This window comes from Carassius gibelio, chromosome B5 (assembly GCF_023724105.1).
Source record: "Carassius gibelio isolate Cgi1373 ecotype wild population from Czech Republic chromosome B5, carGib1.2-hapl.c, whole genome shotgun sequence".
Lineage (NCBI taxonomy): Eukaryota > Metazoa > Chordata > Actinopteri > Cypriniformes > Cyprinidae > Carassius > Carassius gibelio.
Window position 1 is genome coordinate 17,837,518 of NC_068400.1, and position 12,924 is coordinate 17,850,441.

Here is a 12,924-nt window from a genome sequence, read left to right on the forward strand (position 1 = left end):
ACAAAATGTCCACAGCTCACTTCACGTTTGACGACGAACAAAACAAAACAAAGTGTAAAGCACGCAGAGCGCTCATTCGTGGCAAGAACACAACCAATTTGAAAAGACATTTACAGACGAGCCACCCGGACATTTTCTCAAATGTAATTTCACAACGATGTTCTTTTGTTTATTGAGCTAAGCAAAATTGGAATAGTGCAGTGCGTAGATGTTGTAGCATTAAATATTACGAACTGAAAAGTACTGTAAAATAGCCCCTTCTTCAAATTAGATGCGAGCACAATACTAATACGTAATATCATGATAAATACATTTGATTAATACTAATGTTTAGTATATTTTATAATGTTCTACTTGTTGACAATATCACAAATATTTCTATATTAGTCATGTGAAACATGAATGTTCACATCCTATCATTATACATACAAATCTAGCAATATTGTAGTATTTAAAACATACAATATTGCTAGACAAATGAATACCTTATAAAATCTTGTTACTTTTTTTATCCACCCAACTTATTAAATATTTACTTTAAATGTATGCACTTATTGTTCAGCTCAGCTGTAAGCTTTAAGGTCCTGGACCTAACGTTATTTTTCTTTTATTGATGGTCAATTGGCAGCTAGTTATTGTTTACATTATCATGACAGTGTTTGTTGCTGCATAAAAGCTTTTGAATCAAAATAAAGACACAGTTGTGTTGAAATAAAGTTGAATTTGTGTTTTATATATTTTGGTTAAGTTTGTTTCCTATACCAGCTGTAAAAAATTGTCTAGTAAATCTGTTATTGATTTTAGTCTTATTTTAGTCGACTAAAATACCAAGCAATTTTAGTCGACTAAAATACCAAGCAATTTTAGTCGACTAAAATACCAAGCAATTTTAGTCGACTAAAATACCAAGCAATTTTAGTCGACTAAAATAAGACTAAAATTAAAACAAATCAGATGACTAAAACTTGACTAAAACTAAAAAGAATTATAGTCAAAAGACTAAGACTAAAACTAAATTAAAATTTCGTGTCAAAATTAACACTGCTCTCTTCCCTACCTTGCGCTTTTTATCCCGCGAGCGGCTTCTTTTCTTCGCCTTCTCTTCCTCTTTCTCCTTCCGCTCCTGTTCGGCGAGCGCCTCTAAATCCTTATTCTTGCGCAGATGTTTGGCGGCTTGTGCCATAGTGCTGTTAACAGCTGGCGAGCGCCGTGACGGGCTGAGATGGCTCTGTAGCTCTGGTGATGGATGCTGCTGGTGTGGATATTATCTCAGTTCCTCTGATCCAGTCCTGCAGCACTGAAGTGAGCGTGTGCGCCGCGTCTCTCTCTCTCTCTCTCTCTCTCTCTCTCTCTCCTCCGCTGCAGCACTAGTTAGTCAGACAGACAGACCTGAGAAGGCTTCATTGAGAGGGATACTGCTGCAGTACTGCGCACCCCTCTCTGTTTCTCTCTCGCGCTAATATTCTCTTTACGTCGTTCTCTCACTCTCGCGCCATTCCTCCTTTGGAATTCATGCATGCACTGTCTGTGTTATATCATCGCTGGCGTCCTATCTGCAGCAATTAACAAACCAATAGAACGACAAACACAGAAGGTTTCTGGTGGGGTGCATCCAATTTTGGGACATTCATACATCAATTCTGACAGCAGCAAATCTACATGCCATTACGGGACACCCATGGAGCAGCTTACTTACTCTAGAGGGTTTGGAATCGACTTTTACAAATTAACTGGATACATCATTTAATCTAACTTTCTTTCCATATAGTTTCTTTTTCACAGAGATGCTAAGAATGAAGATTTTCCTTTACGCAAATATCATTTTATTAATCTAAAGATTTTTTTCTCCCTCTTTACCCTTATATTGCAATCTACTAATGTACAAGACTTCCAGTTCATTAGCCACTAGGGGTGTCCCCGACTAAGGATTTTCATAGTCGAATAGGAATTTTCGAATCTTGCTTATATTCGACTCGAGTCATATATTTGGGGGCGGGCAAAATACATTAAGAAGAGTCAAGTCAGACATTAGACTAACATAATTACTGATGTTAACATGCAGATATAAATGGGGTAAATAATGTTTTATGTTTTGATGAACAGATAGCTAACACTTAACATCGGTGAAACCATAACAATTAACAATGTTTTATTTATTTATTTACAATAGGGCTCTCTCATTATAATGTTAGCCTAAAACGTTAGCAGTTAATTATCAAAGCATCGATTCATCGACTATTCGGGGTCACCCCTATTAGGCTGATAATATGCACAAGCTGATTGGTTCATGTTCCATACTGTGCTTGCTTAAATGGCCGGTTAACATTCAATAGAGCATTCAGTGCACTTTCAGAGTTCCTCTGAAACCTTCATTTTCCCCAGCTCAACTTGTATAGATCTGCTAATGGTTATTTTATTCATTTGTCCAACAGCAATATGTCTTAAATACTCACAGCACCATATTAGTGTATGTATGTATTGGCAGGAGTAAGTTCCTGTCTACATCAAGAGCAATAACCAACAGCAGCAGCAATTTAGGAGCATAAGAGATCTATTCTGATCTATATCCATTACCATGCTAAAATCTTCAGAGATAAAACAAAAATTAACAAAGTGCAGAAAAGGGTAAAACTATTTGTGCTACAAAGCAGTGTGTTTATAATTACGATAATACAAGTAATATGATAACAAATACCAGTTTGCATTATTAAGCCATACAAGTTTTGTTCAGCTAAAATAAATGGATGCGAATGACACCGGAAGTCATATGTGCATTCTCAAATGACCTTACATTAAAATAAGATCTTACATTAAAAATAAGGTGTATAAAGAATCTTTTGTGCAATCGATTGGTTTCATGGACGTTAAAGATTATTCATGGAACCATAGATGTCAATAAATAACCATTATTTTAAAGACTGCACTATATGTTGGTGCATATTATGTAACTAAATAACATTTGACTGTTGGACATTTATTTTGATAACTGCCTGCAAGAAGAGGATGGGATTTTCCCAGCTTATTCTGGTTCTTTAAATATTTTCAGTTTTTCCTTGTCATAGTCTCCTCAGCTTGCTCTAAGGCATTATTTTGAGTTTGAAACCATATGTTTTTTGAATAACAAAACAGTCCTGACATGATAAATATTGTAGACATTGAAGCAACCTTATTCTCCACACTCTCCAGTTTCTAAAAAATAATGAGAAAAAGCATGTTTAAGACACACACATCAAAGAACACTCTCTCATTCCTGCCACTTCCTTTTATCCAATAATACAGTGAGAAGGAACCATGTGGAGCCTATGTGGACAGGGAGGATTTATGTGTGTGTATGCAGACACGGACATTGTGTGCCGAATTGGAACAAAACCATGTTGAAGGACTCAATACACAGAGCTGTAACCTGGAGTAAAGGTTTCCTTTGCGATAGTTGTGTGGGGAGGGGAGGGAGCTTCTTTTGTTTTTCAATTTCAGAGAGCATCTGTAGTGTGTATCCTGGAAAACCTGCACCTGTTCGTTCCTTACTCTCTCTCCCATAAAATAGCTCTACATCTCTCTCCAATCCTACTGCAGTCTTGCTGATGCAAGCAAAAATAGTCTTTAATGACCCACATCCCCTTCCAAATGTTCAACACTCTTAAATACATAAAGAATATAATCAAAACCACAAATCTGACTGTACTGTATCTACACCTTCTCTGTTTTTCTTGGGTCCAGTATAGATTGAACACATATATATATATATATATATATATATATATATATATATATATATATATATATATATATATATATATATATATATATATATATATATATATATATATATATATATATATATATGGATTGCTGACATGACATAGTTTTGCATGTTCAATAATGTAACATGCTGAATTTTGCATGTTCAATAATGTAACATGCTGAACTTTAAAAAAATAAAAAATAAAATTTAAACGCACTTTGCTCACTTTTTTAAATAAATATAATGTATGAAGCTCTTATGACCTCATATTAAAGCAACTGTATGTAGTTTTGTGTAATTTTGCAAATTGGAGCCCATATGTGACTGTAATTGTCTCGTAAACACACACCACTGTCCTACAATGGATAGCTGTTACATATGCATTTGTTCCTGCCTTAAAGCAATCTGTCCTTTTAGTGGAATTTTGTACCCACTTACCAAATGTACATTCTCAACGAACAAGCAATAGTGGGGAAAAAAACACAGAAACCATTCACCTTATTAGAATAAGTCAGTATACGATCAAATTGAATTTGAAACTGATATTTTACATGTAAAATGGTTTTAACTGAAGAACACTCCACTAGACTATTCAGGATGAAAGCACAAGGGTGATGAAAATTGTTTAATTTTAACCAAACCTGTAATATTTTTGTATTAATTCTGCAAAAGGAGAAGTAACTGGCAAAAAAATCAGAGTACACTGACCACTACAGGGCAGTGCAAATAGGGTCAAACTATATCCTTGGCTCATTCTTGGGACCAAGGGAAGGGTTAAAGGTTTTTCAGATTGCATAGCCACTTTAACCCCTACTGGTAGATACAGTAACTACATGTAGCTAGCAAAACGCTTCCTTTCTTATCATTCAGAAATAATAATTCGTCATTAATATCATTCCAGTGTATTTTTTTTTCTAGATTTTTATTTGAATTACAAGTCAAATCAAGTCACGTTAATTTATATAGTGCTCTTAACAATACAGCTTGTGTCAAAGCAACTTTACAGTATCAAATAGGAAAATAGTGTGCGTATTCAAAAGAACAATAGAAAACATTAAATGTTTTGTTAAGGGCAGTTCATCATTGAATTCGGTTATGTCGTCATCATTGCTTAGTTCAGTTTAAATAGTATCTGTGCAATCAAATTGAAAATATTGCTGGAAATGAAGTGTCCCCAACTAAGCAAGCCAGAGGCGACAGCGGCAAGGAACCAAAACTCCATCATTGACAGAATGGAGAAAATAACCTTTTGGGAGAACAATCAATTTTTTTATAATTTTCAAAGTTTTTGAAATCCTTGTTTTATTTTTGTGATTTTTTTTTCATGATTATTTTACTTTCTGTTATGTAAAGCACTTTGAATTACCATTGTGTATGAAATGTGCTATATAAATAAACTTGCTTTGCCTTGCCAAGACTGGATACAGACTGGATCCGGGTGTACTGAGTAATAGAAATGTGTAAGTATGTTATGTGTAAGCCAGGTTAAAGAGATGGATGCTTAATCTAGATTTAAACTGATAGAATGTGTCTGCCTCCTGAACAATGTTAGGTAGGTTATTCCAGAGTTTGGGTGCTAAATAGGAAAAGGATCTGCTGCCTGCAGTTGATTTTGATATTCTAGGTATTATCAAATTGCCAGAGTTTTGAGAGCACAGCAGAGGTGGAGGACTATAATACTATAAGAGCTTGCTCAAGTTCTGTGGTGCTAAACCATTCAGGGCTTTACAGGTAAATATCAGTATTTAAAATCTATACAATGTTTAATAGGGAGCCAATTCAGTGTTGACAGAACCAGGCTAATATGGTCATACTTCCTGGTTCTAGTAAGAACTCTAAATGCTGCATTTTGGACCAGAGTTTGTTTATTAGGCATGCAATACCCAATAAAGCATTACAATTATCTAACCTTGAGGTCATGAACCCATGAATTAACATTTCTGCATTTGACATTGTCACATTGAGAGAATAGGTCACAATTTATATATATTTTTGAAATGAAAAAATGCAGTTTTACAAATGCTAGAAACAGGCTTTCGAAGGAAAGATTGCTATACCTAGCTATCATTTCCTAACTGATGACAAAGAATTGAAAGAGCAGTCATCAAGTGTAAGAGAGTGTTCTAGGTTATTACATATGAAGGCATTCCGTCAGTTTTTTAAAATTGGTATGTTTCAACAGGCTGTGAAGAAATATAGAGCTTAGTGTCAACAGCATAACAGTGGAATCTATAGGTTTGTTTCCTGATGATATCTCCCAAGTGTAAGATATAAAGCATAAAAAGCATCAGTCCTAGTACTGAGCCTTGTGGAACTCCATACTGCACTTGTGATCGATATGATAACACTTCATCCACTGCTATGAACTGATGGTGGTCAGATAAGTATGATTCGAACAATGCTAATGCTCTTCCACTAATGCCAACAAAGTTTTCTAGTCTATCCAAAAGAATTTTGTGATCGATAGTGTTAAATGCAGCACTAAGATCCAGTAGCACTAATAGAGAGATACAACCATGATCAAATGACAAAGTCATTAGCAAGTATTTAATTTCATTATATTATATACTGTATGTTTTTTTATTATTATTATTTTATTTCAAGCATACAATGAAAAAGTGTACAGTATGTACAACATAAGACAATAATTGATAGAAAACTGATGATCAAACAATTCACCACTGCTTGATGAAGTTTAACACTTGTTAATTCCCACCCACTCTTTCAAACTCTTAATACATTAGTTTACTTCCTTTGGTATTATCCACTTTTTTCCAAAACACAAACATATATATCTTCATACATTTATACAGTCTGTTAGCAACAAAATTTCTAGCTTAACCAACTCATTTCCCTTCTTCTATATAACGTTCAAAAATCATTTCTTTAAATCTTTTCCTGAATTGTTTTATAATGTGCCATTACTATTGTCTTGCATCCTATTCCTTTGAAATATAACAGAGAACAAACAAGAAACTGAACTATCAAACAAACAGAAAACATGGACTTCCAATAAGAAGATTAAAGTGCATTCATGCAGCCCTGGAAGACAATTCATCCTCTATTTATTCATAAACCTGGTCAAATTTTCATTAACCAAGTTTTTATTTATTTATTTTTTATTCATGTTATGACCATTTAAATGCATTAACTTATGCATGATACAGTACGTGAAAGTATCTCAAAAGGGCTGTGATGCAATGATTTGAAATGTATTCTCTTCACACTGATCAAACTCCCAAACAAATACTGTTCATAGAGCGTATGTTTAAAAATTCAAGTTGCCTTTAACACTGATTATCTTTCAAGAAATGTTAAAACATTCCAGGAAATATTATGAATAATACATGAAGTGGATCATGTTTGTAAAGTATCTTAATTGTTTTTAAAATCAGTAATGCTTCCTAGATTTCAACAAGTACACTACAGACTTTTACAAGTAATGCTCATTAAGGCTGTTTATGTGTATATTGATCAAAAATACCTTGAAATAAATGTGTTCTATTGTATTATGTTTTAATGAAATGTATTCTTGTAATCCAAAAAGTTTTCGGCTCCCATTTACTCCAGTCTTCAGTTTCACATGATGCTTCATAAATGACCAGATTACCAGAGATATATAATTTTTTATATTACAAGAATGTAGAATTTATAATTAATTTAATACATTCTTTAAAAATAAAATAAAATTTTACTGATACTAAGCTATTGAACAGAAGTGTAACTAACCTTAATATTAAATTAACCTGGAAGATGTTAAAACAATCTACAACATATCTAACAACTGTAAATTGATGTTTATATTTAAATGTTACTGTTTTGGTAACTTAATACTAATTATTTTATATTGTGCCCAGCATTTCTTATTGCTGTGCAGTCTGGTCTGTATCAACAACCCCACATTTAATGCTTTACATTATACTCTATATTGCTCTATTTTCTAATGAGATTTAATTATAATGTAAGTTATGTAAGTTTACTGAAAATGAAAAAATGAAGAAAAAAAATATATATAAATATTTTTAATCAAAGATCAAAATTTACGTATTATTTTAAATGGCTTACGTTTTATTTATTTGACTGCGTATGTGATGATGATATGCAGATAGTGACACGTGAGCTCGAATGGACTTTGGAAGCAAACTCTGCGCAGAGCAGAGCAGCACCATGCTTTTGATGTCTTTACTGAATGATTTGGATGTCAAGAGTTGTTTGGGACTTCTTCTTATAGCGTTACTAGTTTTTGATTTTTGGAAAAGTAAAAATGCGCCGAACTTTCCACCAGGACCATGGAGTTTTCCGTTTCTTGGCAACGTTTTCGTCGGTTTCGACTGTCGTGTGATGGATGAGGTATACGTTTTATTTCCTTCACACACGTTAAAGAAGAGCTCACAGAGATGCTTTGTGAAGCAATGATGATAATATATTCTTAATGTCCGACTGGCACAATGGAACCGTGGGAACAGAAACGCACGAGCTCTTGCAGTTGCGCTGGAAACAACTGTCTACAGTGAAAACACTGATATATATATCTTTATCTTTCAGTTAGTTTGTTAAGTTGACTTCACAAGTTTTTTTGAAGTTATCATATAGGCAAATAGGCCTACTTAGAATCTTAAACTGTAAAAATAATATAATATGAATTTAAATGAAAGGCCACAGAAGTGTACTTCCAGTAAATTACATGTTTAAGTAGACTTTTAAAAAGTACACGTCAAATGAATGCATGTCTTAATCTTTTGTTTAAAGTACACTTATTTTGATGTCTAGACTAACATAACCACAACACCCAAAAAAAAATTTCAAATTTGGAACAAAAGATATGTATACATGGGATAATGATAACTAAACTAGACACGTGGTGAAATAAAAAATTATGAAAACAAAGTAGCTAAAACGTGAAATTATTTAATAGGAAACCAATAGAGCTATTAACTGAGATATTAAATTCTATTTTAGTTTACTATAAAGGCTTCTCAGTACACATTATTCATATTTTAAAACAATAGAAGTCAATGGAAGTTATTTTAAAATGACATGTATAAATGTATGTAACGGATGTAATTTGCTGGTCATGCAGGTGGCTGCAAAATTTGGCAATGTTTTCAGCCTCAGAGTGGGTTACGACAAGATTGTGCTAGTGTCTGGATATGAATGGGTAAAGGAGGTTTTGGTGACACAAGGAGACTACTTTCTGGACCGGATCATATCTCTTCCTTTTAAAGAAGTAGTTCAAGGAAATGGTATGCCTAGTTTTTCTTGTGTGTCAGAATTCTTGATAAGAACTACAAAAAATTTACCTGAATCTCTGTCATCAAACCCAGTCACGTCGTGAACAAGAATTAGCAAATTGTTTAAATTAACTATTTTGTGCAGGCATTTCACTGAGCAGTGGATACAAGTGGAGGAAGCAGCGTAATTTTACTGCCGTTCACCTGAAGGCCTTTGCAGAGGGCAAAAATGCTTTGGAGCATCACATTCAACAAGAATGCATCAATCTGTGTCAGAGCTTTGAGGAAGAGACAGGTGCGGTGCTGCATTTAGCCCTGTCTCTGGTAGTTTGCCAAATCCACTACTCAGTGCTGCATATTTAAACTTTAAATTCAATTTCATTACTTACTTCATCATATATTGTTCCTAACCCCATTTTTTTGCTTAAAGTAACAATAATATTACTTGACAGGAAGCCCCTTCAACCCTCTTGACATCCTAAACAATGCCACCGTTAATGTAATTGGATGTTTTGTGTTTGGGAAGCGTTTTGATGACAACTTCACTGACTTCCAGAACCTTCTTCTCAATTCAGATTCCATGTTCATAGAAAATATTCCACAAATTCAGGTAATTTTTTCACTTTTTCCTTCAGTGAAATATAGAGGTTATGCTTTCCCAAATATACTTATCTGAACTAATCTTTCGTAAATAAGTTGACATGGTATACGGAAGGCTATAACGTTTACCATTTCTTACCAGATTATGTGAAATAAGATGATGTTAATGCAAAATTTCTGTTTTAATATATTTTTAGTTTTACAATGCATTTCCTGGGATTGTCAAACGTTTCTATGGACCACATAAGACAGCTTTATTAAACTATGCAAAGCTATCAGCCTTCATTAAGAAACAAATTGAGAAACATAAGAAGGATTGGGATCCTTTTGATCATCGTGATTTCATCGATGCCTACATTGGAGAGATAGATAAGGTAAGGCAGTGAAGACTCTTTAACTGATTATTTATTGATTCCTAAAGTACTCTGTGGCAAGCGTTATAATATCAAAGATTTTTTGCATCTAAAGTCAACACGAAATGCTATTCACAACCAATTTTAGGGCTTGAAATTAGAGAAATGTAAAACAAAGCTATATGTTGCAATATAAAAGTTATGTTTTTGATAAGACAAACATTTTCTTTCTTTAGTTCACAATGAAAACAGGAACATGCATTGAGAGATAATTTTGATTTAATGTTGCCTTTAAATGAGTATGGATATCAATCATAGATCTGCTATGCTTTGACAGAATGAGTTTTAAATCTGGTCCAGTCTGTCTGAATCATGGTTTTGTTTTAGAGACGGAAGGATACAGAGGCTGCTTTCACTGGGGATAACCTTGTCTGTATCACTGTGGAGCTGCTTAAGACTGGGACGCAAGCCATCACTGACACCCTACGATGGGCTTTACTTCTAATGATCAAGTACCCCGACGTCCAAAGTAAGTGAACTCGAAAACATCTATTCTATGAAAACACTATATAAATTCATAGTAATAGACTTATTTACTGAAAAGTTTAATGAATAGAAATTTACATTTGCTCGAAATTGATTTACCCTTAGGCCATCCAATTTTTTTTTTAGAACAAATTTGGAGAAATGTAGCATTACATCACTTGCTCATCGCTGGATCCTCTGCAGTGAATGGGTGCCATCAGAATTAAAAGTCCAAACAGCTGATAAAAACATCTTGTGAAGTGGTTCCCTACACACTGCTGTGTGTGCACTTGCATGGGTTAAATGCAGAGCACCATAACACACTTGGCAAATGTCATGACTTTTTTCATTCTGACAGCAGAGGATCCATTGGAGAGCAAATGATGTAATGCTAAATTTTTCCAAATTTGTTCTGATGAAGAAAAATATTCATCTTCATCTTTGGATGGCCTGAGGATGAGTGCATCTTCAGAATGTTTGAGTCACAATAACCTGTACTATATGTTTTTGCTAAAAACCACTAAATTGTATGATTGCTGTAATTTTTTACAGAGAAAGTTCAAGATGAGATCGACCGTGTAATTGGGAAGTGGCGCCAGCCGTGTTTGGTAGACCGAGCCAGTATGCCTTACACAGATGCAGCTCTTCATGAAACTCAGAGAGTGAGCAACATCTTACCTCTGACAGCGCCCCGTCTGACAAGTCGAGACTCAATACTGGCTGGATACTTCATTCCTAAAGTACTTGTGCTCTAGTCTTGTACTGTTGTTGTGCTAAAGAAATTAGCCATGGAATCACTTCTTGGATTGTTTTCTCCTTCGGGTTAATTGCTTTTGCTTGTATTTAATTGCTTTGGGTAATTTGTAAATTGCACTGGGTACGTACAGTATTGCAAACTTGAACAACGTTTGTAAGGAAAAGTTGTAAGATTTTGTTAATGAGCCTGATCAAATTAATTGATTTATATTAATATTGGTAATAAGTGGATTAAATATACTAGTTTAATACCCCTTATGAAAAAGAAGTGCACTTAATTGTGTTTAACCTGCACTTATAGAAGTAGTCAAACCTTAAAAGTTATTTTTCAAGAATTTCACTTGCAGATAATATAATATTAATTAAATAAAAGGCCAGTTAAGTTAACTTAAAGAGAAACTTTAACGATTGTTTCTAAACACACGTAAGTACACTTAAAAGACACTTTAAATCATTGTTTTAGTAATTGTTCCATCTTTAAAGGAGATGTAATGACTAACATAGAGAATATGTATAGTACTGATTATAATTTTAACTGCAGTGTTTTATACAGCATTACATTTGAAGTTAATATATGTTAAATGTACTGATTTGCAACTTCACCTTTGCAAAATATGTAACTGCAAACATATTTAAATATCAGACATATGCGTTGAAATAGAAATTACATCAGTTTACATAAATACTTGTCAGTATATTCGGCAGTACACTTTAACCATATTTCAAAGACAATAATATTGAGTATAAAATATATAATTAACATCATTTTCATTAATTGTAAATAACGTGCAAACAACATTCATGTGTCTAAAAACATCACATTCAGATCACACTTAATTATGTTCTTTTAAAATACATTATTTCCGCAATAAGTACTCATGGTAAAAGTATGCTAAAGTATACTTTTTTTCACAAAGGGACTTATTTCATAGATATGGACACTTGGCCTTGCGCTGATCAAAATACAAACTCTGCAGACTCTGGCATTCTATTACAGTATATATGTGACTATAATTATATGAGTATTCTCCGTTTCCTTTCACACAAGGGCACACTGGTCATCTGTAATCTCTCATCTGTGCTAAAGGATCCATCACAATGGGAAAACCCAGATCAGTTTTATCCTGAACACTTCCTAGATGACCAAAGGAATTTTAGGAAACGGGAAGCATTTTATCCATTTTCGGCAGGTAGACTTTCATTGTATTTCACTCACACTTACGATTGATGTTTTAATGTAAGATGACATTTGCATACATGGGTCCTGCCTTTACATTTGTCCAGGGAAAAGGTCATGTCTGGGTGAGCAGCTGGCACGAAATGCACTCTTCCTGTTCTTCACTTCCCTCCTCCAGAGGTTCTCATTCTCAGCTCCTGAAGAACTAGGACCTCGCTTTAAGGTCCAGGAACAGGTCAAGACATCCAAAGAACCCTCCCAGATCTTTGTGTCATTACGTTGATAGAAACCATGGGACTCACATCTTAACTGATACAGAGTTCTATTAATAAATGGATGTTATGTTAATACATGCAGTAAAATGCAGTCAACATGCAGTGTTTCGATTAAATAATATATCTTTGCATATAAATATCTCTTAGTCTCCCTTTCTCTATCTATCATCTGTCTGATTCTGTTCTATATCAAAAGATTTATTTTGGTAGTGATAAAGTATATGCATGGACATATGCATTATTAATGTAATAATTTTTATGTTTA

The 12,924-nt window shown here is 33.9% G+C and overlaps 2 protein-coding genes across 3 annotated transcripts in view; one reads left to right on the forward strand and one right to left on the reverse strand.

The window, feature by feature from the left end:
* The window catches only part of ank1a (ankyrin 1, erythrocytic a), a 124,246-nt gene extending 122,963 nt beyond the window's left edge, over positions 1 to 1,283 (reverse strand). Inside the window, exon 1 of the mRNA XM_052556628.1 lies at positions 1,058 to 1,283. Within this exon, the coding sequence (XP_052412588.1) occupies positions 1,058 to 1,183 (126 nt within the window). The 5' untranslated portion in view covers positions 1,184 to 1,283. The remainder of the gene's footprint in view (positions 1 to 1,057) is intronic.
* Positions 1,284 to 7,863: 6,580 nt separating this feature from the next.
* LOC127957922 (cytochrome P450 2J2) lies at positions 7,864 to 12,796 on the forward strand. Of its 2 annotated transcripts, none has more exons than XM_052556637.1 (9): positions 7,864 to 8,092; positions 8,823 to 8,985; positions 9,119 to 9,268; positions 9,426 to 9,583; positions 9,771 to 9,947; positions 10,314 to 10,455; positions 11,004 to 11,191; positions 12,256 to 12,397; positions 12,492 to 12,796. In XM_052556637.1, exons 1-9 carry the CDS (start codon positions 7,868 to 7,870, stop codon positions 12,665 to 12,667), a joined length of 1,521 nt encoding a protein of 506 aa, XP_052412597.1. In that variant the 5' UTR covers positions 7,864 to 7,867; the 3' UTR covers positions 12,668 to 12,796. The 2 variants fall into 2 exon arrangements, with proteins under 2 accessions (XP_052412597.1, XP_052412598.1); XM_052556638.1 differs by having other exon boundaries at positions 11,004 to 11,113.
* Positions 12,797 to 12,924: the final 128 nt, after the last annotated feature.

Bases quoted from the DNA above. Each gene is read 5' to 3' on its own strand.
- LOC127957922 (XM_052556637.1), top strand. From the start codon at position 7,868: ATGGACTTTGGAAGCAAACTCTGCGCAGAGCAGAGCAGCACCATGCTT. The intron at 8,093-8,822 runs GTATACGTTTTA...CTGGTCATGCAG, and splicing joins ACTGTCGTGTGATGGATGAG to GTGGCTGCAAAATTTGGCAA. The intron at 11,192-12,255 runs GTACTTGTGCTC...CTTTCACACAAG, and splicing joins CTGGATACTTCATTCCTAAA to GGCACACTGGTCATCTGTAA.